General features: G+C 47.9%; 8 protein-coding genes across 8 annotated transcripts; 2 read left to right on the top strand and 6 right to left on the bottom strand.

The window, feature by feature from the left end:
- Positions 1–484: 484 nt before the first annotated feature.
- Positions 485–1,238, bottom strand: HD556DRAFT_1527758 (uncharacterized protein). Its single transcript, XM_041309359.1, has 2 exons — positions 607–1,238; positions 485–558 (listed from the first exon to the last, which is right to left on the bottom strand). Exons 1-2 carry the CDS (start codon positions 1,189–1,191, stop codon positions 535–537), a joined length of 609 nt encoding a protein of 202 aa, XP_041159521.1. The 5' UTR covers positions 1,192–1,238; the 3' UTR covers positions 485–534.
- Positions 1,239–1,382: 144 nt separating this feature from the next.
- HD556DRAFT_1527757 (uncharacterized protein) lies at positions 1,383–3,588 on the bottom strand (the record flags this gene model as incomplete). The annotated part of the gene is made up of 6 exons (XM_041309358.1): positions 1,383–2,163; positions 2,240–2,693; positions 2,752–2,905; positions 2,958–3,088; positions 3,201–3,363; positions 3,388–3,588. The coding sequence occupies 6 exons, from the start codon at positions 3,586–3,588 to the stop codon at positions 1,383–1,385; spliced, it is 1,884 nt and encodes a 627-aa protein (XP_041159520.1).
- A 1,975-nt stretch (positions 3,589–5,563) lies between these two features.
- On the top strand, positions 5,564–8,248 carry HD556DRAFT_1377144 (kinase-like domain-containing protein). Its single transcript, XM_041303123.1, has 10 exons — positions 5,564–5,933; positions 6,008–6,131; positions 6,197–6,253; positions 6,312–6,506; positions 6,562–6,592; positions 6,651–6,688; positions 6,737–6,961; positions 7,013–7,229; positions 7,279–7,453; positions 7,505–8,248. Exons 1-10 carry the CDS (start codon positions 5,914–5,916, stop codon positions 7,827–7,829), a joined length of 1,407 nt encoding a protein of 468 aa, XP_041159519.1. The 5' UTR covers positions 5,564–5,913; the 3' UTR covers positions 7,830–8,248.
- Positions 8,249–8,869: 621 nt separating this feature from the next.
- HD556DRAFT_1309006 (uncharacterized protein) lies at positions 8,870–10,229 on the bottom strand (the record flags this gene model as incomplete). Its single annotated transcript, XM_041300221.1, has 4 exons — positions 8,870–9,538; positions 9,631–9,782; positions 9,881–10,069; positions 10,130–10,229. The coding sequence occupies 4 exons, from the start codon at positions 10,227–10,229 to the stop codon at positions 8,870–8,872; spliced, it is 1,110 nt and encodes a 369-aa protein (XP_041159518.1).
- A 414-nt stretch (positions 10,230–10,643) lies between these two features.
- HD556DRAFT_1377137 (kinase-like domain-containing protein) lies at positions 10,644–13,153 on the top strand. Its single transcript, XM_041303122.1, has 8 exons — positions 10,644–11,159; positions 11,215–11,409; positions 11,465–11,495; positions 11,552–11,589; positions 11,638–11,859; positions 11,910–12,135; positions 12,191–12,462; positions 12,519–13,153. Exons 1-8 carry the CDS (start codon positions 10,902–10,904, stop codon positions 12,831–12,833), a joined length of 1,557 nt encoding a protein of 518 aa, XP_041159517.1. The 5' UTR covers positions 10,644–10,901; the 3' UTR covers positions 12,834–13,153.
- On the bottom strand, positions 13,011–15,070 carry HD556DRAFT_533666 (uncharacterized protein). Its single transcript, XM_041310890.1, has 4 exons — positions 14,907–15,070; positions 14,574–14,787; positions 13,214–14,512; positions 13,011–13,148 (listed from the first exon to the last, which is right to left on the bottom strand). The coding sequence occupies exons 2-3, from the start codon at positions 14,776–14,778 to the stop codon at positions 13,254–13,256; spliced, it is 1,464 nt and encodes a 487-aa protein (XP_041159516.1). The 5' UTR covers positions 14,779–14,787; positions 14,907–15,070; the 3' UTR covers positions 13,011–13,148; positions 13,214–13,253.
- A 232-nt stretch (positions 15,071–15,302) lies between these two features.
- HD556DRAFT_533253 (UbiA prenyltransferase family) lies at positions 15,303–16,765 on the bottom strand. Its single transcript, XM_041310889.1, has 4 exons — positions 16,601–16,765; positions 16,167–16,551; positions 15,779–16,107; positions 15,303–15,727 (listed from the first exon to the last, which is right to left on the bottom strand). The coding sequence occupies exons 1-4, from the start codon at positions 16,664–16,666 to the stop codon at positions 15,653–15,655; spliced, it is 855 nt and encodes a 284-aa protein (XP_041159515.1). The 5' UTR covers positions 16,667–16,765; the 3' UTR covers positions 15,303–15,652.
- Positions 16,766–18,669: 1,904 nt separating this feature from the next.
- Positions 18,670–21,527, bottom strand: HD556DRAFT_1293028 (putative copper radical oxidase). Its single transcript, XM_041299399.1, has 4 exons — positions 21,256–21,527; positions 21,110–21,204; positions 20,499–21,055; positions 18,670–20,448 (listed from the first exon to the last, which is right to left on the bottom strand). The coding sequence occupies exons 1-4, from the start codon at positions 21,370–21,372 to the stop codon at positions 18,920–18,922; spliced, it is 2,298 nt and encodes a 765-aa protein (XP_041159514.1). The 5' UTR covers positions 21,373–21,527; the 3' UTR covers positions 18,670–18,919.
- Positions 21,528–22,434: the final 907 nt, after the last annotated feature.

The raw sequence follows: 22,434 nt of genomic DNA, 5'->3' as shown, positions 1-22,434 counted from the left end.
GAATTACGCCATAGGACAGTTCGTAGAGGACCGCGTCTTCCTGACGATAGATAAAGATAGAAATTATCTCTCTCTATTGAGATTACGGTCGCTATCGGTGACCCAGGGCACAAGAGTCACGATTTTGAACGAGCCTGAGGTATCGCTAACTCGACTCAGTTATTTGATGCGGTCATCGTCGACGCGTCGACGATTTGTGCCAGCGCACCCTGGCATCTGGACCACATTTGGCGATATTATGCTAATGCAGAAAAGCGATAACAGCGCGCTACTAATACTGGGCCGAGTACGCCGGATCATCCCGAGGACATCCAAACGTTCTCACTTGGTACGCTACACTAGTACTATATAGTAAGTTGTCAGCAGATTGCTTCTCATCAAAAATCACGTAGACGGCGACATGAATTATAGCCACGGTACAGCGCGTACCAGAAACGGAGTCCAAAACATGGCAGCGATGCAGGGCAAGAAACTTGGATAGAGTTTAGGGGAGGTGCAGAGTGCAGAGGAGCAGATAGATGTCACCTGAGAAGATCAAGAAGGTGCGGACTCCCCCAACTAATCACACGTGTGAATATATAGATATGAATTATCAAAAACGCATACCGGTACCGCTCTCCGGCACAGAAACTGCATGCATCTGCCGCGTGGTCGCCACCAGAGCGTCCGCATCCGCATTAAAAACACAATCAAACGATGAATCCGCACCGACTTTGCCCTCCTCGTTATCATTGTCGCCGTTGTCGTCATTATCCAGCTCGAGCATTGAAGTGGGCGGGCTCTCGGGAGTCTTGAAAGGCTGTAGCATAACTTGCCTTCGCATGTGAAGCCACATAGGCAATTGCCCGGTAGCATAGTAGCACAATTGAGACGAAGGGAAATTGGAATTGGGGAGGTCGTGTTGCGGGTGCATTGGGACCTCATTGAGTCGTTTGGAGCACCACGGCATGTCTCGGCGGGGGTATCTTGCCTGAAACAGTTGTGGATATAGAGGTAGTTGTAGTTGCGAGAGCTTTGGAGGAAGGCAGAAACTCGGGAAGAAGCCGTAGTAGGACGACTAATAGATGGGGCCATGACGGTACTGGGTGTCCTCCCCTTCGCACGCTTCCGAGTCGGTGGTGGCACAATGTCGTTCACGTGCATCGAGAGACTTGTCCAGGGAACCAGCCTCAAGATAAGTATCTCAGTCATTGATGGAATTTAAACATACAGATCAGTAATCTACGGAATGTAATACAAATCTAGTAAAATCAATACTGGTCAACCGTACTAGTTCAAACAAAGGTGCCTTTTGGAAATATGACGTACAACATCTGCATATCATGTTCGGGCATGACCAACTGTCCGTCTTCTGCTCCATCAGGTCTCCAGAGACGTTCTCCTCAATATACGTTCATTGGGTATCGGGCTTCGCCTATCGCTCCAGACCAGTCGAAATCCACCAACATGAATCCAGGGCTGCAGTCCTTTTTTACCATAATATTTGTGTCCCGGACGTCTCCGTGAACATAACCTCCTCGATGAAGAGACTGGAGTTCCGTAGCGAGTGCATCGTGATGAGGGTAAGGAACGGTAATATCCTGGAGACGACAGTAATCATCCGTGATCATCTCCATCACAATCATGTACCATCCGCCTGGTAGCTGTTCGAAGCCCAGAAGTGCTGGAGCGAAGCCGTCCGAAGCACATCGTTGATGTACTTCCTTAGAGTAGCGACGGACAAACTTGATGCAGAGCGTCTTGTCATCGGTCGTCTTGACGGCGGAAAAGGGTAGTCTGGAATGATCCATTTGATGGTAGTACGTGAAATCACACGTCAACGATGTCTCGATGCAAGTGAAAGAATACGGGTATGGAAACATGAGATCTTGAAATTTAGAGTCCAGAAATTCGAGGTCTTGATCGGGAGAAGGGGACGTAATGCCCTGGTAACATGCCAAGAGGGACCGAAGAGCTTTCCTGAGCGCACCAATGTGCCGAGCGACCATCGCACGCATTTTGCTATCAGTGGGGTGATGAAAGAGAGGTAAAGCAGTCGAAACCACCTGCATGTTCGGACGAGTGCTCCAAACAGCAGCTGAGAAATCGATGTGCGGACCTGTTGAAGTTGTGATCAATGCATCGCGAGTTGTGAAATACTGCAAACCTAAATGTAGGCTTGGCCTTCGCGAAAGACTCAGTAGAATGTATATAATATAGAATGGTTTGCATGTGGGGTTCGGTCGCCGTGGACCCTAACTCGTTCTTAACTTTAGCGATTGCATAACGGAAACCTTTGTACTGTATGTCGCCGTCAGTGACATAGACGGTGCCACTAATTGTCGTGGCCGTAATGTTGATACCGTGCTCTTGCAGGACTTCACGAAATTTGTAAGCTCGTGCTTTCTCGTCTGTGAAGAAGCCGGACATAACCACCGACAATGTCATGGCCAACTTGTTGTCGTCTGGCGTTGGCTCAATATTTTCGCAGTCGTCCATGAATGTGCCAAAGATTGGATGAAGTAGTGTGCAGGGTATAGTATGTGCATTCTCAGGGGGTCGATCCCAGTGAACGAACTGGTCCGGATTTTTTTGTATGCCTTTGAATTCAGAAGGTTGTCCGTAGATGGGAGGAGGCTCCTGGCTGTACTTTCCACAAAATTGCTTATACAGGAGTGCGGAAGGCAAAGGTTGTAGATGATTACGAGACCCGTCTGGGAGGCAGCCATCAGCTCAGTCACCGTGTCAAAGCGATATCGACCGATAACTCACGAAGAGGTGGTTGGACAACAATATGCAGGTGCTTACGCTGAGGAGGAGTGTCGAAAACCTCAAACATTGGGTCCACAGGCGATAATGCTTTCTTGTGATCTGGTTTGAGATTGTCGATATTACTCTCGAGGGTGTCATCGACAGGCAGGTCGACCTTGCAAAGTATTAGATCGTCCGCACCCGATTGTAGGTATCAGATCACTCACTTTCCATAGCCGGAGAGTGTCTGCATCCAGGTCGCGAAATGCAGGCTTATTTTCCTTGATCAACTCTTTCAAGTTACCAACAGTGTCCGTCAATGCAATCTTGACCGGGAATATGTTCCCGGGGTGGTCGCCTCATACTAGGCAGTTGAGGTTGATCAACGAGTAGCCGGCTGAGTGAGAAACACCTTGATCACACCGCAATAAGTATGGATGAAAGAGAGGCGATATCGACAGACAACTCACGAGCAGGTAACGGCTGGACAACAATATGCAGGTGCTTACGGTGAGGAGGAGTGTCAAAAACCTCAACCATTTGATCCACAGGCGATAATTCTTTCTTGTGATCTAGTTTGAGATTGCTGACATGACTCGGATGCTCGAGGGTATTGTCGACAAGCAGGTCGACCTTCCAAAGTATCAGATCACTCACTTTCCATAGCTGGAGAGCGCTTGCATCCAGGTCGCGAAATGCATGTGTCTTTTCCTTGATCAATTCTTTCAGGTCATAACTAACTTCGTCGATACAATCTTGACCGGGAATATGTTCCTGGAGTGGTCGCCTAATACTAAGCAGTTGAGGTTGAAGTTGGACTTCATGTTGGGAACAAGAGCAGGTGGTGGGCATTGGCATGATCGAGTCCAATATTTTATTTTATTTTTTGTTCCCCCGTGTAACAGAGTCAAAGTGACCCTACTATATTATTGTGAATCGAGCCTTTTTCTATCAAGCAGGTTTCGGTGTTTCGCAGCGTCGTCATCATCCTGTCACATGAACTAGTGGCCAACACTATTCCACCAGGAGAAAAATCTAGCGAGGAGATCCAATTGGAGTGGGCTTTAATGATTTGGATGAGTGACTCACCAGTTTTTCCGTGCCAGACAATGACCTCTCCGTCAAAGTCACCGCTTGCCATCTCGTGATACTGCCAATCCCCACACCTCACTGTGATGCCTTTCCATTTTCTTCAACACAACACCTGTCTTCGAGTCCCACAGACGAAGCGTCTTATCGCACGATCCCGTAACCATCCGTCGTCTATCGAGGAACACTGCGACTGCCCTTACAAGTTATTCGTGACCTTTAAACTTTCGCAGGGGTGCACGTGTAGTGATTGGAATGAACTCCCACATTTTACTGGAGGTTGATGGCATTTGGTGAGGTCAAGGTGGACTCTGGAGGGATTGTGGGTGTCTTTCCCTAAGTTGCAGAGGGGCGTGTATTGTGGGGTTTGTGCGTCGACGCTGTGAGTTCCATCATCGTTACGGCAAGAATGCGTCCTATTATAGAACCAACTGATAGTACTAACAACCCTTGTCTGGCACAGCAGAATCCAGATACACTCCAAATTTCCTTCCTTTTTTTCTCCATCTGACCTCACGTCCTATGCCCAAGACCACAGCGCCCTCAGCTCTGACCCACTCAGTCCCACTGCCCTTACCACCCCCCGCATCCCTGTAAAAGTCCTACCCCACACTGTACAATATCGAAAACGCAGCTCCATCCGCACTAGGCGCACTTTAGGTAGCGGCACACCCCACCCTTTTTAGAAACTCTAGCTTTTAATTTACAAGGACGCCACTTCGGTTTGACTTTGGTCAGCTCTTCGACGATATAGTGTTTACCGTAGTAACAGGACACACAATATTAGCACGATATTGACTTTCGTTCAGCTGTGCAAATAGACTCTTCGTGTAAGTGTTCTCACCCTCGACAACGCTGTGTACAATTCACTGTAAGCAAAGAGATCTGTTCAAAGATTGAGCACGGTCCATGTTAGCTTCAATCATTGACAACCATTAAATACAGTTGCATATACGGGTCGCCCAGGGAAAATTATCCGTCCACGACCAACGTTTTGGATGAAACGCAAAGTTGATACGGGGGACGCAGTGGCTTTCAAACGCACTGAGGAGTTGAACTTTGACAAACCAACTGTGTCCGAGGGTGCTAAGGCAATGAATGTCTTTGACAGTCAGTCTCCAGTGATGCTGTGTACGGTCCCTGGCCGACGACGTACTTGCTAGCGGCAAGCAAAGGAATTTTGGTGAAACGCGGATGTCCTTTAGAATGATAACAGCAACTTGAAACTCGCATGTTCTAGTGAGGGCCGGCAACGTATTGTGAGATATCCATATCAAATCCATTCTTCCTGTTTGGTTAACAAGGGACTGGAGCCTCGAAAATTTACCTATTATGATGACCACTGGATTTAAAGGCACTCGCGCCATCGGGAAGGGGTTGTAAGTATATATAGATAGATGAGTGAGCAGAAATATGAAGGCGAAGAGAAGTCACGTACGTCATTGGCAAAAAGAATGGAGGGAATGCGCGGATTGGTTTTCACCATCAATGATAGGGTCGATAGTTGTCCGCACATCCAACAATATTTGGATCCTCCATCGTAACACCAAAAATCCTTGAAAATAGTTGATCTGATACATTTTGAATTCGAAGACCAAGAACGCCAGCAGAGGTTGATATATCGGATACTCGGGCCGTAGAAAAGTAGTAATTTGAATCATAGTAATGGCCTAGCAAGGCAGATGCAAAATTGCGTTGAGGATACCGGATGGCACATGAAGAGTTGAAATTACTTACTTAATCATGACACTACACCATCACTGTCAACTTTGAATGTTCGTTAGCCCTTGAACTTAAACGACCACCAACGAGCCCATAGTCCAATGGCACCGCTGTCACGACCAACAATGTCAGGATATGATCATTTCCATACAGTCACTTGTTCAACGTCACTAGCTATAGTGGAAGTGTACGATGTTGCATTTAGCGCTAAGGAATATATACCAAGGACAAGAATGGTGAGCACTATTAATTAATTGACACAAGTCACATAGACGCCTATAGGCTACATCCTGTGTGGATTCACAGGATACCGTCCGCCTTGCCCTTGATCTAATACTTCTCAGTTGACCTTTCATCGCTTACGAAGCTGGCATGGAGAACGTCGATGTGAGGTATGGTCGCATTATCACTGTGCTTGGTGTCGCCATATCTGTTTTACTGAACTTGTGATGTGACTGTGCTGCAGGACGGAAGACTTGCCAGACGATTTGACGCCCTTTATCACTCGAACAGCTCTGGACCACGTTGGTGGAGGTGCATTTGGCGATGTCTGGAAATGTAATTATGATGCAAATGGTATTTCTGCCCTCGTAAGTCCATATGTTGGAATTTACTATGCAACTGGCTGATCATGATCGAAACATTGATTGATAAGGTTGCGGTCAAGGCCTTCAGACTTCCAGAACGTTATGATTTAGAGACACTCAACAGGGTAAGCTTCGTATGACAACTGCATAATCGCCCGTGCTAACTTGTACTGACGCACCTAGAAAATCAGCCGAGAGATAGGCATATTGAGGATTCTACGCCATAACAACATCGTACCCTTGTGGGGTATAGCGACAGGATTTGGACGAATATCAGAGTTGCGCTGCTTGGTATCTCCGTGGATACCAAACGGCACATTGAATGTGTACCTAGTATTTAATCACAATGACCTAACACCTCTGGACCGTTCGCGTATGGTGAATAATTCTGATCATATCCTTCCACTTTTCAAGACTAACTGGATGTTTCGAGCTGGAGGATGTCAGTGCTGGACTTCGTTACTGTTAGTTTTCATCTATTTTCTCAAGATATCCAAGTTGTGACTTTACCATTGGTGCAAGTGCACTCGATTTCTGTCATGCACGGGGATATAACAGGAGTAAGCCCAGAGCTGCTGCGGCATTCTTGAAAACTGATGAACATGCAGGCAAATATACTGATCGACGAAGGAGGCCACGCGAGGTTAATCGACTTTGGTCTTTCCACCATCACACAACCCCTTATCGACCAGTCGCACTTGGCCGCAACATCCATACGTCCAGGCGCAATCCGCTATGCAGCACCAGAACTCGTTCTACCAGACAATACCCGCGAGCTACCAGTGCCTCTAGAAAAAGCTGATATATACTCTTTTGGTTGTATAATGCTTCAAGTGAGTTTTTAGTTCGAACACAAGATATTCGTTCAAGGGCTGACTGACCAGATTCTCTCGGGTCGGCGTCCTTGGTCTGAGATCTCGTCAGAAGCGTTCATCATCGTTAGCATCTCGCATGGTCGTGGACCGCAACGTCCTGATGGTCAACCTACCATAATAGACTCTGATTGGAAATTCATCCAAAGATGTTTGCAATCCGAACCCGAACTTCGACCTTCAGCAGATGAAGTGCTTGACTTTGTCATGCACAGGCTTTCCTCTCCAGGTAATTCTACATATTTCCTTTCCAACCATCCACTCACAGGAGCTTCAAGACCCTTGTCACGGCAGTGGACCACCTGACGATCCTTCCGATGATAGACCGGATAATGACCCTGGAGCTTCCCCACATGGTGGTTCTAATGAGTCAGATACGGTAGAACAACCACCCGGCAGTCCATCTGGTCGCGAATCAAAACCTTCAATTTGGTTAAAGCCTCGAATTTCTTAGTATGTCCACACACAACATTCGTATACACGTGTTTACATTAATTTGCGCAGCCGTCACGGTGGTTCATTTTCTACACACTCCGGAACAGCACCCAACAATCCCGATGATACGCCGGATAATGACCCTGGAGCTTCCTTGCACGGTGGTTCTGATGACTCAGATACAGCAGAACGACCACCCGACAGTCCACCACTCTACCCTGATGATGAACTGAAGTCTTTGTTCACTGTCGCAGATAATTTGTCTGCCTCCACCTCGACTGCTCCTGCATTTTCCGTACCGTCTTTTTCTCACAGCTCAAGCAAAGAAATATCTGAGTCCTCCACTACACCTGGACCTGTAAGTTATCGACCTTCTGACCGTAGTTCACTATGACTAATCGACCCTTGCACAAGGGCCATTCTCACGAAGGAATGTTTCAGTGCAAGTGGAATGGTCCTGACGGGATATCTTGCGATCACTTGATTCATCGCCAGGATCTCTCTTCTCACCTAAGTGAAGTCCATGAAATTCGTGGCTCAGTCAACTCCCGCGTCAGGTGCACCTGGGATGGTTGCCATAAGGAGATGAGAAGAGAGTCCCTCTTCAGGCATATAAAAGAGGTTCATTTGGGGGTTTCGCGTGAACATAACCTCGATGTCCGCATGAGCATGAACCCTGTGATCAGCAGTAGTTCAGAGACACCGACGGATGAGCAAGCTGGTTTGAAGGTTCTGGCTCATGACTGAGTCTCATGTATAATGATATGATATCCTGCACGCGCCGACCATATGCATGAGTTCCGATCAAAGGCACAAGCCGTTCCGTGTGTCTCATCAGTGCGAGGAGATCCCATTCTTCGCATTCGAGACATATGTGTGGATAGACCTCCCATGTTTTATGTACATACATTCTGACGGTTTGATATCGCTTCTTCCTATAACTATTCACATTTTCATACTTCCACCTATTCACGTACGTTACGCCTCATTGTACGCGTCATCGATATTGAATATTTATGCATGCACGCTAAGTATCTATATCATCTACTATCTCTACAGTGAAAAGGACGACCGATCTGCATAAATCTGAGCTGCGAGTGCATTGATTGGGCTCGCCGGGCGTCGTACTATTTAGTATCGGCGAACCACACATTAGCGAACTTGAGCTATTTTGATGTTACACTTGGTGCGTCGACGATCCGTGCCATCTTGGAATGCATTCTAATACTCAGCAAGTGGTATATACCGGTATGTAGTATAGGTAGCAGTCAAGAGTCCAGATATGCACAAAATCATGAAGTGAGTATTATATGTGAACGCATGTACATATGCACGTATCTGTAGATGGATCATTCGAAAACATAGTGTTCACCTTTCATAGCATATACCCACCTCGTATCTTCTCTGGTGTCAAAAACACATAAGTCCACCCCATCAATCATACTGCCGCATGGTCGCCTCCAGGGCATCCACATCCACATCAAAAGACACATCAAACGACGAATCCGCACCAGCCGCACCGAGTTTATCCTCCTCCTCCTCATCACCATCATCGTTGCTATCGTCCTTGACCAGCTCAGGCGTCGAAGTCGGCGGGCTTTCAGGAGTCTGGAAGACCTGCTTTGGTGCGGGAACGGCTTTTGGGTTGGGTTTCTTGAGCAGTGGAGGCTTGAAGGGCGGAAGCATCACTGGCTTTTGTCCCTTCGCTTGTGAAGCCGCATAGGGCGACTGCGTGGTGGCATAGCGCGATTGCGACAAAGGGAATCCGGAATTTGGGAGATTGTGTTGCCGGCGCATGCCCAGCGGTGGGGGACCTCGTTGAGTTGCTGAGGGTGCTACAACATGTCTCGACTGGGGCATCTTCTCTGGAACTGCTGTAGATACGGAGGTGGATGCAGTTGTGAGAGCTTTGGAAGGAGACATAAACCCAGAGTTTGAGGAAGAAACTGCAAGACTAGCGCCCATAACAATACTGGGGGTCCTCCCCACAGCGCACTTGGGAGGTGGTAGGACGTCATCCACGTGCATCGAGAAAGACTCATTTGGAGGCGAAGTCATCTGTAGAATCGGTGAAAGTGCTTCCCTTGCGATCCGTATCTCGATCTGAGTCCAACGTCATCTGGATGTGCCAATGTCTGTAGAAAGTTTAACTGTAGGTTTGATAGTTGCAGAGCTCAATGATCCACCGATCGCACTTCCTCGCAGAGGTGCATAAGAAGCAGACGAGATACTACGGTGGATGTGGACCTCGACCCAGACGAAGATGCACAGGTAATCTCCTGGATTGCGATGTCCCCCGGAGTGCTCGCCGCCTCCTTTTCTGTCTTCGCCTCAAATTCTCGCCCAGCTCTGCAGTGCCATTACGTATGATATGAAGGTATCTCGCGGCCAGTTCTGATTCGGAAGAGACGCCATCCTTCACAGGTGCGGTAGGTGAATACGCACGCGACGGGGGTACTTTCTTCGAGATGAGTTTCATGAGACGTAGCTTCCTCGATGAATTAGACGCAAATGTAGATGAAAGTGTGCTTGTCGACGGTGTGGAAAAACCAAGGAGGGATGCCGTGCGGCGGGAGACAGACATGCTGGTGCTTGATGCCCATGTGGACGTGTGCTCAGACGCATCCAAATGAGCTGCAAGTAGAAAAAAGCAAGTAAAAAACACCTCGAATGTTCTCGTGTGAGAGCACGTACGTTTCTGTTCTCGCTTTCCCTCATTTTGCTCTCTGCATCTGCATGAGTTCTCGGATGACAGGGTCAAGTTGGGATTGTTTCCATGTAACGTAGCCGACATCGTTGTTGATGCTCATGTTAGCGGATGCAGGCCGAGTACTAGCACGCGCCCATTGAGATGAAGAGGAGAATTGTAATTTGGAATGAGGGGGATGGCCCCACGTCCCAGTCCATTGCAAACACGGTGTTAGTTTGATGTAAACAAATAAAAGTGAGAGAAAAGACTGTACGTTTTGTACAAGAGACAGACTTTCAGATTACTTAATTGCGAAAGCTGTGACTTGTCAGTATTGAAAGGGTCGGGCCTCTGTTGCCATCCATGAGGAGCGAATTCTCATATGTGTACCAGCTATAAGTTACGCTGCACTTGACGCGGCGACTCGGATAATATTAATGATCTGATATCTGTTTCCATTTTGAATTCAAAGACCAAAAATTTGATATATCGGATACCCGGGCTAATTTTTATCGATATCCACCATTTAGCGCTAAGGACAAGGTCAAGAATGGTGAGTACTGCTATTAAGTAATTAACACGAGTCGCATAGCTAGACGCCTATACTATGGCTACATCCAGCCGTGGATTCACAGGATTGTACACTTGACATTTCATCACTTCCAAAGTTGATCGAGAAAGTATGGAGAACGACGATGTGAGGTATGATCACATTGTCATAGTGCTTGGTGTCGCCGTATTTGTTTTACTGAACTTCTGATGTGACCGTGCTGCAGCATGGAAGACTTGCCAGACGATTTGACGCCATCTATCACTCGAATAGCTATGGACCACGTTGGTGCAGGTTCATATGGCGATGTCTGGAAATGCAATTATACTAATGCAAATGGTATTTCTACCCTCGTTAGTCCATGTGTTGGATTCAATTTACTATGCAACTGGCTGATCATGATCGGGACATGGACATTGATCGATAAGGTTGCGGTCAAGGCCTTCAAACTTCCAGACCATTATGATTTAGAGACACTCAACAGGGTAATCTCTGTGCAAAGACCGCATATCAGCCTACACTGATTTTGGACGCACCTAGAAAATCAGCCGAGAAATTGGCATATTGAAGATTCTACACCATGGCAACATTGTACCCTTGTTGGGTATAGCGACAGGATTTGGATCCAGGCCAGAATTGCGCTGCATAGTTTCTCCGTGGATGCCAAATGGCACATTGAATGCATACCTAGTATCTAACCACAACCATCTAACAGTCTTGGACCGTTCGCGTATGGTGAGTCATTACCCTCACACCCTTTCACTTTTCAAGACTAACTCGAAGTTGGAAGCTGGAGGATGTCAGTGCTGGACTTCGTTACCGTTAGTTTCCATCTATTTTCTCGAAGCGTTCAAGTCGTAACTTATGTTGATGCAAGTGCACTCGATTCCTGTCATGCACTGTGATATAACAGGGGTAAATCTAGAGCTGCTGTGTCATTCCTGAAACCTCATGAATATGCAGGCAAATATACTGATCGACGAGGGAGGTCATGCGAGGTTAATCGATTTTGGTCTTTCCACCATTACAAAACCCCTTCTTGGCCAGTCGCATTTGGCTGTGACATCTATACATCACGGAGCAATCCCCTATGCTGCACCAGAACTCATTCTACCAGAAACTACATGTGACCCGGGGTTGGAGGAAAAAAGCGATATCTACTCCTTTGGTTGTGTAATGCTTCAAGTGGGTTGATGTTTGGTCACAAAACGTTCCCCTGAGGACTGATTGAACAGATTCTCTCGGGTCGGCCGCCTTGGTCTGAGATTACAGCTCCAAACCGCATGGCATGCATTATTACCCAGATGTCCCGAGGTTGTAGACCGCAGCGTCCAGATGGTCATCCAGAAATAATAGACTCTGATTGGAAATTCATCCAAAAATGTTTGCAATCCGAACCCGAACTTCGTCCTTCAGCAGATGAAGTGCTTGACTTTGTCATGCATAGGTTTTCCTTTCCAGGTAATTCCTCATGATTCGTGGTGCTTTCCAGCCATCGACTGACATGAGCTTCAAGACTCTTGTAGTAAACTGCCTGATGATCATCCCGATGATGCGCCGGATGATTTCCCTGGAACTTCCCCGCACGGTGGTTCCAATGACTCAGATACAGCAGAACAACCACCCGACAGTCCCCCACTCCACCCTGATGATGAACTGAAGACTTTGTTCACGGTCGCAGATACTTTGTCTGCTTCCACCTCGACTGCTCCTGCATTTCACGTATCGTCTTTTTCTCACAACGACTCAAGTAATGAAGTATCTGAGTCCTCCACTACACCAGGACATGTAAGTTATCGACTTTCTGACCGTGCTTCACTATGATTAATCGACCCTTGCACAAGGGCCATTCTCTCGAAGAAGTGTTTCAGTGCAAGTGTAATGGTCCTGACGGGCTATCTTGCGATAACTTGATTCAACGCCACGATCTCTCTTCTCACCTACGTGAAGTCCATGGAATTCGTGGCTCACCTAAGCTCATCGTCATGTGCATCTGGGATGGTTGCAGTACGGTGCTTAAAAAAGAATCCCTCTTGAGGCATATGGAAGAGGTTCATTTGCGGGTTGTGTACTCCTGTGACTGCGGGAAGAGGTTCAAGCGCAAAGATCTTATCAATGCCCACAGGAGGAAGTGCACTGTGATCAGCAGTAGTTCATGATATGGGGAGACAGCAACGTGCGCACAAGCTGGTTTGAAGGTTCTGGCTCATGATTAAATCTCATGTATAATGATATGATATCCTGCGCATCAGTGGACACACATTAGCAGACTTTAGCTATTTTGATGTTGCACTTGGCGTATCGACTCGTGCCAACGCCACTACCTGGCCCACATTTGATGATGTCTGGAAATGTATCCTAATACTTAGTGACTGGTATACCGGCCGGTATGTAGTCTACGTAGCAGTCAAGAGTCCAGATATGCAGTTCAAAATCACAAAGTGAGTATTATATGTGAATGCGCGTACATGTATCTAAGTAGATGGATTATCAAAGACAGATCGAAACATAGTATTCACCTTCCATAGCATACACCCACCTCGTAGTCTCCGGCGTCAAAAACGCATACGTCCACCCCATCAATCATACTGCCGCATGGTCGCCTCCAGGGCATCCACATCCACATCAAAAGACACGTCAAACGACGAATCCGCACCAGCCGCACCGAATTTATCCTCTTCATCATCACCGTCATCGTTGCTATCGTCCTTGACCAGCTCGGGCGTCGAAGTCGGCGGGCTTTCAGGAGTCTGAAAGACCTGCTTTGGCGCGGAAGTAGGTTTCGAGTTGGGCTTCTTGAGCAGCGGAGGCTTGAAGGGCGGAAGCGTCACTGGCTTTTGTCCCTTTGCTTGTGAAGCCGCATAGGGAGACTGCGTAGTGGCGTAGCGCGATTGCGACAAAGGGAATCCGGAATTTGGGAGATTGTGTTGCCGGCGCATGCCCAGCGGTGGGGGACCTCGTTGAGTTGCTGAGGGTGCTACAACATGTCTCGACTGGGGTATCTTCTCTGTAACTGCTGCAGATGCGGAGGTGGATGCAGTTGCGAGAATTTTGAAAGGAGGCGTAAACCCAGAGTTTGAGGAAGAAGCCGTAGGGCTGGTGTCCATAACAATACTGGGGGTCCTCCCCACAGCACGCTTGGGAGGAGGTAGGACGTCATCTACGTGCATCGAGAAAGACTCGTTTGGAGCGAAGTCACCTGCAAAATCGGTGAAAGTGCTTTCCTCGCGATCCGTATCTCGGTCTGAGTCCAACGTCATCTGGATGTCCCCGCATGTGCCACTGTCTCTAGAAAGTTTAACTGTAGGCTTGATAGTTGCAGAGCTCGATGATCTACTGATCACATTTCCTCGCAGAGGTGCAGAAGAAGTAGACGAGATACTAGCCGTCTTCTTTAAAGGCCTTGCAGTTAACGCGGTAGATGTGGACCTCGACACAGACGAAGATGCACAAGTATTCTTCCGGGTCGCGATATCCCCCGGCGTGCCACTCGCCGCCTCTTTTTCTACCTTCGCCTTCGCAGCTTGCTTTCGCCTCGAATTCTCGTCCATCTCTGCAGTGCCATTACGTATGATATGAAGGTACCTCGCGGCCAGTTCTGATTCGGAAGAGACGCCATCCTTGACAGGTGCGGTAGATGAATACGCACGCGACGGGGGTACTTTCTTCGAGATGAGTTTCATTGGATGTAGTTTTCTCGATGAATTAGACGCAAACGTAGATGCAAGTGTGCCTGTCGACGGTGTGGAAAAACCGGGGAGGGATGCCGTGCGGTGAGGAACAGACGTGCTGGTGCTTGATGCCCATGTGGACGTGTGCTCAGACGCATCCAAACGGGCTGCAAGCATAACAAAAGCAAGTCAAAAACACCTCGAATGTTCTCGTGTGAGAGCACGTACGTTTCTGTTCTCGTTTTCCCTCCTTTTTGCTCTCTGCGTTGTGCATGAGTTCTCGGATGATGGGGTCGGGTTGGGATTGCTTCCATGTCACGTAGCCGACATCGTCGTCGATGCTCATGTTTGCAGATGCAGGCCGAGTACTGGCGCGCGCCCATTGGGATGATGAGGAGAATTGTGAAGGGGATGGCCCCACGTCCCAGTCCATTGCAGAGTGCTAGTTCGTTGTAAACAGATGTGGTGAGAGAAAAGACCGTCAGAAATACGTTTTATACGTTGGATCACGATTAGTTGAAAAGGATTGTATGAATCGTCACTGAGATGAAAGAGACGGACAATGAAAATTCAATGGCCCACTCAGGCTGCGACGTTAGAAAGTCTATTACTGTTGGAGCGATGTTGTTTACAGAGTGTTTCCACCAGACCTAGAGCAGATCCCAAGTTGCTGCGAGTTCAGAATAAGCACCAGCTAATCGCTGTCTGTGACCGTTCGGACTCACCGTACCCAGGCTGCGAAAAAGCGCCTGCTCCCGATCAGGAAGGAGATCCTCATGAACTCTTGTAGACCGTTGTTTGTTCCATTGTCCCATTCATTCGTTATTTTACCTTTGATGGCTGTTCAAACGTTCAAGCTCAAGACAAGCACGAAGCACTGCAAGCTCCACATGGCCAACCTACACGTGTTGGTTAGTTGCTACTGATGTGACTATACTTAGTCACCCTGGCACTGGCTGGCAGCTAAGATTATCTTCCGTGTGTCGTCCTGACCTAGTACCCCTGAGAGAATAAAACCTCATCTAGATTCACAGCTTTCTCAAGTGCCTGAGTCCTGAAGTTTGGATGTTGTCCTGACATATTAATAAGAGTGTGGATATGTCAGGCGACTTTCATGCGACTCGGTGGAGTTGTGTGATACCGGCCGACAAGTTAGCGGGTCCGTGGCACATGTCATTGCCGAACAAGTATTGATGAAAAAAAATGCATCCGTTTGGTGATACAGATTACAACTACAACCAAACTACAGCCTCCAAAAACTACATCAAATACAACAGTCGTATCGCATTATCAATAAGTTAGGACGTTCAAAAGGCATAATTCTGTTCTCCGTGGAAGTATCGCCAATAGGCAGGGAGAAGATGTGCGACAGAAAACCATAGCTATAACATCACATCAGGAAAGACGCACGTCAGTCAGAGAATGCCACTCACACTATACAATTTGCAAGACATTCGCGCTGCCTTTGATGTCTTGCAGGTCATGAATCTGAGCCCCACCATCGCTGCATATCCTGTGAATACAAGCGTGCAGAGTGTATTCACTCCCCAAACACGAGACAAGCAGATGGACCACAGAGGAAGGGCCACCAGCATAGATGTCCGCGCTAGATTCGGGAATGCTATGGGTAATGTTCGCCTGCCAATAAGGCGGTCTCCTTCCACGTCTTTGAAGTCCTGAGCGTGCAATGTGCTCGTGAACACGGCGAGGCTCAAGGCAATCGCTGAAATTGCGGTGGGTTCTAACCGTGACATATCTTTGCCTGTTCAAGCAATAGTTCAGTAAAACATTCATTCGGAGATAGGAAGTTTGGTAACAAACCTGCGATAAGAGTGGAACCAATTTCAAAGCAAGCGTAACCCACTGCCGTTATAAAGTTCTTCGAGATCCAATGCTCGTGGGCTTTAAGCTCATTATAGAAGATTATGAACAGCGTCAACACGAGGCTTAAGCCAAAGACTTGGAAGCTGTAGCATGCGGATAGGGCGAGACATATGGGAATGAGAGCCCAACGTAACACAAGAGCGTCTTCCAGGCTTATTAGTCCTGCAGGTATAGGTCGAGAAGACTTGTTCTTCCCATCCTCCTGAGGATCGATTATTTGATTGGCGACATTAAAATGGAGTAGATGGAGCCAAATCCAGAAAACAATGTGTGAAAAACGTTGGAAATTGCAGAGTGGCCCAGCCACGACTGCGAATAGCGTCTGATATGGTCAGTGTACGGTGACAGAACGGCGAAAGAGTAGTACATACAATGGGAACAATGGTAGTCGTGATGTCGTCGCTCGTGAATGAATAGAGAATTTGGAGGTAGAGCATGACGAATCGTGAGGGAAATGGAAAAAGGCCCTGGCCTTTTAGTAACGTACCGCTGGACTGTAATAACTATTGAGGAGTGGGTGAACGGGGTATAAATACCCTACGGCGTTGTAATCATAATCTTGTAATCCAATGATGAAAGTTTGTTTGATCGTCATCATGTTTCGAAACCCCGATTCCACCGATCGGTTGACTATTTCATAAAAAGACAGATTCCGTGGGCATGAGGCACAAGGGCGGTTGTAGGTGTAGGCGGTTGTTGGGAGACAAAGGTGCTTGTGGGAGTGACATGACCATATACTCACCCAGTTGGGCGTCAAATTTCCAAGAGTGTCTACATAGCCTCGTCTGAAAAACAGTTGCTGATAGGATCAAAACGAGCGCTGAGTGAACAGCTCCAATGTTGAGCATCTTTCGCGGGAGCATTGGGCAGCCACGAGGTTGAACCGATTATCAAGCTTCTTCATCAATTTCCGAGAAATCTGATAGAATATATGATGAGTAGGGAAGACAGAAATGTATGAGATTCTAGATAGGCACGTACGATATGAGATGAATAGGTTAGCACAGAATTGCACCCGCTTAACCAGCGTCCACGATAGTCACGTTGTTCAAGAAGCTATTATTGCCAAATAGGTATATGTACATCCGTTGACATCTATCCTTCTTTGGGTGAAAAGTTTTGCAGGTCTTCTAACCGGCTTGGCAGAGCGACTGATAGGCCTCGAAGCAAACCTCATCATTTCACCAATGAACCGTTTACCCAAGCTGTGGGGGTGATCATATCAAGGTCTGATGCAGGCTGTGCGATGAGGATGTCGTGACGGGGCATAAGCGGATTGGACACCCGAGCCTTGGCAAAACGTTACTCTGGAGTCGATAGGGGTTGACCCTCATGTATGTAACCTTTGCCTCGTGTCTCCGGGACCGATCAGGGTCGATTCCCAGGTGCCTATCGAGTATCAGAAATGAAAGAAACAACTTGTCTGGATCTTGGTTTGTCTTCTTTCTCCATACCGCAACTAGACAAGACATGTATCTAGCGAGACGACTTGATAACTTGTTCAATATTGCCATCTGCGCGACGTCGCATCAGAACTCAAAATTTGTAAAAAGACGATAAGACATACCTCCAGCGTATCATACATCGTACGACCCTCTTAATCCCGACTACTTAGTCAATTCCGACGGGCCTATTCGGAGGGATGAATCGAGGGCGTTCAACGTTCGATGACGCAGCTACGGCCTGAGAGTGGAGATGGGGCTCTTCCGAGTCGTAGTAGTTGTGGATACAGACGGCCGAATTTTTCAGTCTATCCCATAATAAGTTAACCGCAAGTATTGAAGAACCGGCATTCTTCTATTTTTCAGTCTGGCTAGGGATAGTACGACCCGAGTTCGGTCATGAGCTTCTCATTCCCCAACTGGGGACAAATCTAGAGGACATACTTATGCCATACCCACCGTGCTTCCATCTCGAGGCCTTTATTTTTGTTTGTCACCAGCTCTGTTCATGTGAACTTATGTGTCACTGAGTTGTGGTAATACTTACCGAGAGCGTAGATTTGTGTCCCGGTATTCTAGCCACTGTCTACTTATAACGTTAGACTTGTGCGTGCGTGCAAGTACTCCACTCGTACTAGCTTTTCCCATCTAGCTAGCTAGTGAGTGTTTCAGCAGGTTTGTGTCAGCTAGGCTGACACTAGTGAGCACGTAACTGACCTTTTCGACGAGAGCACCCACCAGCGATAGCACAAGTTCGACCGCGCCACAGTTCGCCTCTCTTGCAGGGTCCCTTGTTCTCGACTTAGCCTTTTCCCCTCAGCTATCCAGAATACGACCGAGTCGTTATCAATCCAAGTTTGCTGCGCACTACTGTGCATGCTCACATGCATATGTATGTCCTTCACAGATTGTCTGTGGCATCTGACACACTACAGCTTTCGCCAACGTTCGCCAGCAGCTTTTGTTCGACTGGAACGTTCAACGTCCCACTGCAAATTTATCCGTAAGTAACAACATTAATGAGTGACAACAGAGCGCCCGTCGCTCTAATATAACAAAAGTCCAAAAACGCCCGAAACGACAGATACTACGTTGAAGCACACGGAACAATAGAGAGCTTCAACATGACCGCACGCGATATATGATTGTAGCTATAAATGAATGAGCAACAGGAAAGAAACAAAAAAAAAACTGAGATAGTCCACACAACAAACACCGTCTGTCCGTTTCTATTGTCATGTCCATTGTTCATAACCGCTGTTCACTGCTATGTTGCACTGCGCCATCTGAATTATATGGATCATAATCTGCCCCCTCTCTCCCATACGCATCCCGATACGGTGAATGAAGACTGGTGTTACTCGCATTCCACGAGTTGCTTGAATTATCCTGTTGCAACGGGACAAACGCACTCGAGTCAGAATGACGTGCTCGATCATCGGTGGCTCTTCCGCGGGACGCGCCGCTACCATACCCATCACCTGTAGCTTTCATGGCATACGCAGCCGCAGGATGCTGACGGCTGGCGGCGCGCCGACGTCGAGCCACAAAAATACCAAAGAGCGCACCGAGAATACCAATAACAGCAATCGCTCCAATCACAGCACCAACAATGGCTCCGGTGTGACTGCTCCCCGATGCACTGTTTGACGAAGTGCTACTACCCGAGCCCGAGCCCGAGCCTGAGGCAGAGGAATTTGGAACGGAATCAGGGAGAACAGTAGCGGCTTGCGTGGGTTGCGTCCCGACTTGACCGTTGCCGACAATAACCATCGTTCCATTACTGGGAATACCATTGATCACCACGAACATGAGAGCAGGTCCGGGGGTGAAGATATTGGGGTTTGGCGGAACTTGGGCCACGTGAAGGGTGATTGAATCGTTACTGTTGACGGTGTACGTGCTGTTGAGCTGCAGGTACCTTTGACCCATGTTCATGGCGTGCGTAGTGAAACCGCCACGCAACAAAACAACAGTCGTATTTGCAGCAGCAGCGTTGCCCGAGCCAGTGTACGCGCTCGAAGGAACAGTGAGGTCGAAGGAACTACCACCGTAAGAAAGAGTTTGCGGTGCGCCAGAGAAAGTTGGGCGTTTACTGGCGCTAAAGTAGGGTGGATAGAAAATCTCCGCGGTGTAGGTCGTGGGGAAAACGGTGGTGAGGTTGACATCGATGTTAGGGTTGGATCCGGCGATCATGACGGTAGCGTCAGGCATGAGCAAGGCACTGGAGTGGTACAGACGTGCAATGTTCGTGCTACTCAGACCGGCGTTCGACCAGCGGCTGCCTGCGGGCAAATTCGGGTTGTAGATGGCAGGAGTTCCGACAGGGCCAGAGGCCAACGACTCGCCGTAGGGCATGAGGCTATAGCTAGGGGTCTGACCAGTAGCCTGAGCGTAGCCAGCAGTACCATTTATACCACCATTGATAACCAAAAGGGTACCGTCTGGAAGGATGATGAACTGACCCATGGTGCGGCCCTCGAGCATGTCATCGTCTGAGACATAAACAGGAGAAGAGCCATCTGTGGGTTCTGGAGTGAGGCGCTGACAGTCCTTGGAAGCAGGGTAGGTCCAGGTGTTATAGTTGGGGTATGAATAGTCACCCCAATACTCATCAGGCATGTCAGAGCCGCCACAAAAGATGACAGTAGGAGTATAGTTATTGGCGGGAGTGAGGGGTAACATGGCAACGGCGCCAGAAGCAGGGTAAACACGAGCGACACTGCCTGGCATGTTGGGAAGAGGTGTTTCAACGTTGGTCTCAGGATTCCAGAGGACTGATCGGAGGTGTAAGAAAGATGGACAAGAACATAAAAATAAAACATACCAGTGGAGATATTGGCCTGGATGAGCATGTTGCCAGAAGGCATGAGGTAAGTATGCGCGTAGGAATTAAGACCGGAAGTAGTGATCATGAAGTTCATGACAGTTGCAGGTCCCTTTGAAGGGAAGAACTCATACGTTGGTTCAGCTGCACCGCCTTCGTATTCTGGGTCCGTGTTAGGGTAATTCCGGTTGATGTAACCACCACTGACGAAACCGCCGATCAATGCGATACTACCATCACCAAGAGCCTCAGCGGCAGAGTACCACCGTAGTTTCTGCATAGACAGAACAGTGGCGTTATCGAACCATTGGCATTGAGCGCTCGACATGTCATCGGCGCTTGTGCAAGGATTGAGGATACGAATAGACTTTCTTCCATCATAATCTCCATAGGTCGAATCATATGCGCCTGCACCAACATTGCCAGTGGAACCAAGGGGGCCAATTGCATTATTGCCACCGAATGTCGCGTACGAACCATTTGGTAGGTGCATACCAGAAGCGCAGAAGGAATTGGTCATAACTTCCATCACCTGGGCTGAGTGAGTATTGACATCCCTGAGCGCAAAGTTAAGCGGGCTATTAATGTGCAGCGAATGCGAGAGCACGTACCATGCAGCGCCCCAAGCAGGGTGGCCATCTATTTGAGCAGCATTGCCCTCCGTTTTGTCGAGAATGTAGACCTTCTCCTCATTGCCAAGGAACATCTTCGGAGCGAGCACTCAGCACAGAACATAACAAGGCAAACAATTGTGTACCATCATGGCGCTAACTTGTGTGTTGCCAACCTGAGCGAAGGAACCTGCCTGCTGGGCAGCAGCCAGCTTGGAAGATGCTGCAAGCCCGAGGGCCAGCCAAGCAGCGGGTGTTAACATGATTGGGTGGTCGTACTACAAGGATTAAATGATTTGAAAGACAGAATATGGAAGATACGACCGAAAGGAAGACAATTCAGCAAGCGAAAAAGAGTGTGAGGTGAGGTGAAATGACCCTTTGGAAGTGGCTTAAGTTACAAATAACGTTGCCCTTTTTTTTCGTGGCCTCCCGCTTTGGCCCTCGGACACCGGCCATCACTTCAATTTCCGTTCCTAATTATGTTCTTTTTGAAGTTCTCGATCATTGTCAATTCGTTTATAAATCCTTCGAGTTCGAGCCCATAGCTAGTACAAAATCCATCCTCAACCATTCGAGCGATGCTCTAGCCTGCAACGTCTCCCGGGGTCACTTGTCTGGGACATTGTCTAGGCCAATTTGAATTCTAGGTCAAAGTATGTCACAACGGCAGCCAGCGGCACGCCCACCGGAGTTTAAACCTCGCCAGTCAAGGTTATATCGGTCAACACACACCGCGGCTCGCCATTATTAGAATACTGGATGTTCTGCTCACTGTCCGCTCATCAACCTTGCCTGCCCAGCACCTTTCCCGCTCATTGCTCATTTTCTTTCGTGCACGCCAGCCTTCTGTCCTTTGCAGCCCGCCTAGTCGTGATGTCCTTGTTGCAATAATTGATTTGAAACAGCGTGTCTGTCGTGACAGGTCGCGGAGATTTCCAGTGCGCAGTCAAGTCTTTTTTTAGTGACTTTGTGTACACTTGATTTGGGCATGGATTACTCAAACTTTTCACTACATTTCAACAAACCAATTTTTGTTTTGCTTACTTATTACCAATAGATAAAGTATGCCTCTGTGTGTCACCATTAATACTATTGTTGGGCCAGAGTTGCAAAATCTGAGGACCTCATTTTCATATCTCAATAACTACCACACATTGAGACAAAATAATGACATGAAACTATAGCTATGTGTATCATAGGAAAGCTCTAGTTGACAGAATAATGACAGGTATTTAAAAGATGCTGCCAGAGGGATGCCAATGCAAGGTGTTAGAAACAATAAAATTTCCCATGAGTGTGTTGGTGTAGATGTCACACTGTGT

Source organism: Suillus plorans, assembly GCF_016647745.1.
Source record: "Suillus plorans strain S12 chromosome Unknown HD556scaffold_33, whole genome shotgun sequence".
Lineage (NCBI taxonomy): Eukaryota > Fungi > Basidiomycota > Agaricomycetes > Boletales > Suillaceae > Suillus > Suillus plorans.
Note: the sequence above shows the minus strand (reverse complement) of the source record. Positions and strands in the feature narration are given on the sequence as shown.

What these genes read in the sequence shown, in the direction of transcription:
- HD556DRAFT_1527758 (XM_041309359.1), bottom strand. Translation starts at nt 1,191, where the DNA reads ATGACTGAGATACTTATCTTGAGGCTGGTTCCCTGGACAAGTCTCTCG. An exon ending in TGTGCCGGAGAGCGGTACCG is followed by an intron (nt 559 to 606) that starts GTATGCGTTTTT and finishes ACGTGTGATTAG; the next exon opens with TTGGGGGAGTCCGCACCTTC.
- HD556DRAFT_1377144 (XM_041303123.1), top strand. Translation starts at nt 5,914, where the DNA reads ATGGAGAACGTCGATGTGAG. An exon ending in ATGGAGAACGTCGATGTGAG is followed by an intron (nt 5,934 to 6,007) that starts GTATGGTCGCAT and finishes ACTGTGCTGCAG; the next exon opens with GACGGAAGACTTGCCAGACG. An exon ending in ATTTAGAGACACTCAACAGG is followed by an intron (nt 6,254 to 6,311) that starts GTAAGCTTCGTA and finishes TGACGCACCTAG; the next exon opens with AAAATCAGCCGAGAGATAGG.
- HD556DRAFT_1377137 (XM_041303122.1), top strand. Translation starts at nt 10,902, where the DNA reads ATGGAAGACTTGCCAGACGATTTGACGCCATCTATCACTCGAATAGCT. An exon ending in ATTTAGAGACACTCAACAGG is followed by an intron (nt 11,160 to 11,214) that starts GTAATCTCTGTG and finishes GGACGCACCTAG; the next exon opens with AAAATCAGCCGAGAAATTGG. An exon ending in TCTTGGACCGTTCGCGTATG is followed by an intron (nt 11,410 to 11,464) that starts GTGAGTCATTAC and finishes CGAAGTTGGAAG; the next exon opens with CTGGAGGATGTCAGTGCTGG.
- HD556DRAFT_533666 (XM_041310890.1), bottom strand. Translation starts at nt 14,778, where the DNA reads ATGGACTGGGACGTGGGGCCATCCCCTTCACAATTCTCCTCATCATCC. An exon ending in GGGAAAACGAGAACAGAAAC is followed by an intron (nt 14,513 to 14,573) that starts GTACGTGCTCTC and finishes TTATGCTTGCAG; the next exon opens with CCCGTTTGGATGCGTCTGAG.
- HD556DRAFT_533253 (XM_041310889.1), bottom strand. Translation starts at nt 16,666, where the DNA reads ATGCTCTACCTCCAAATTCTCTATTCATTCACGAGCGACGACATCACG. An exon ending in CGACTACCATTGTTCCCATT is followed by an intron (nt 16,552 to 16,600) that starts GTATGTACTACT and finishes TGACCATATCAG; the next exon opens with ACGCTATTCGCAGTCGTGGC. An exon ending in TGTCTTGCAAATTGTATAGT is followed by an intron (nt 15,728 to 15,778) that starts GTGAGTGGCATT and finishes GTGATGTTATAG; the next exon opens with CTATGGTTTTCTGTCGCACA.
- HD556DRAFT_1293028 (XM_041299399.1), bottom strand. Translation starts at nt 21,372, where the DNA reads ATGTTAACACCCGCTGCTTGGCTGGCCCTCGGGCTTGCAGCATCTTCC. An exon ending in CCTGCTTGGGGCGCTGCATG is followed by an intron (nt 21,056 to 21,109) that starts GTACGTGCTCTC and finishes CTTTGCGCTCAG; the next exon opens with GGATGTCAATACTCACTCAG. An exon ending in CCAGGCCAATATCTCCACTG is followed by an intron (nt 20,449 to 20,498) that starts GTATGTTTTATT and finishes ACCTCCGATCAG; the next exon opens with TCCTCTGGAATCCTGAGACC.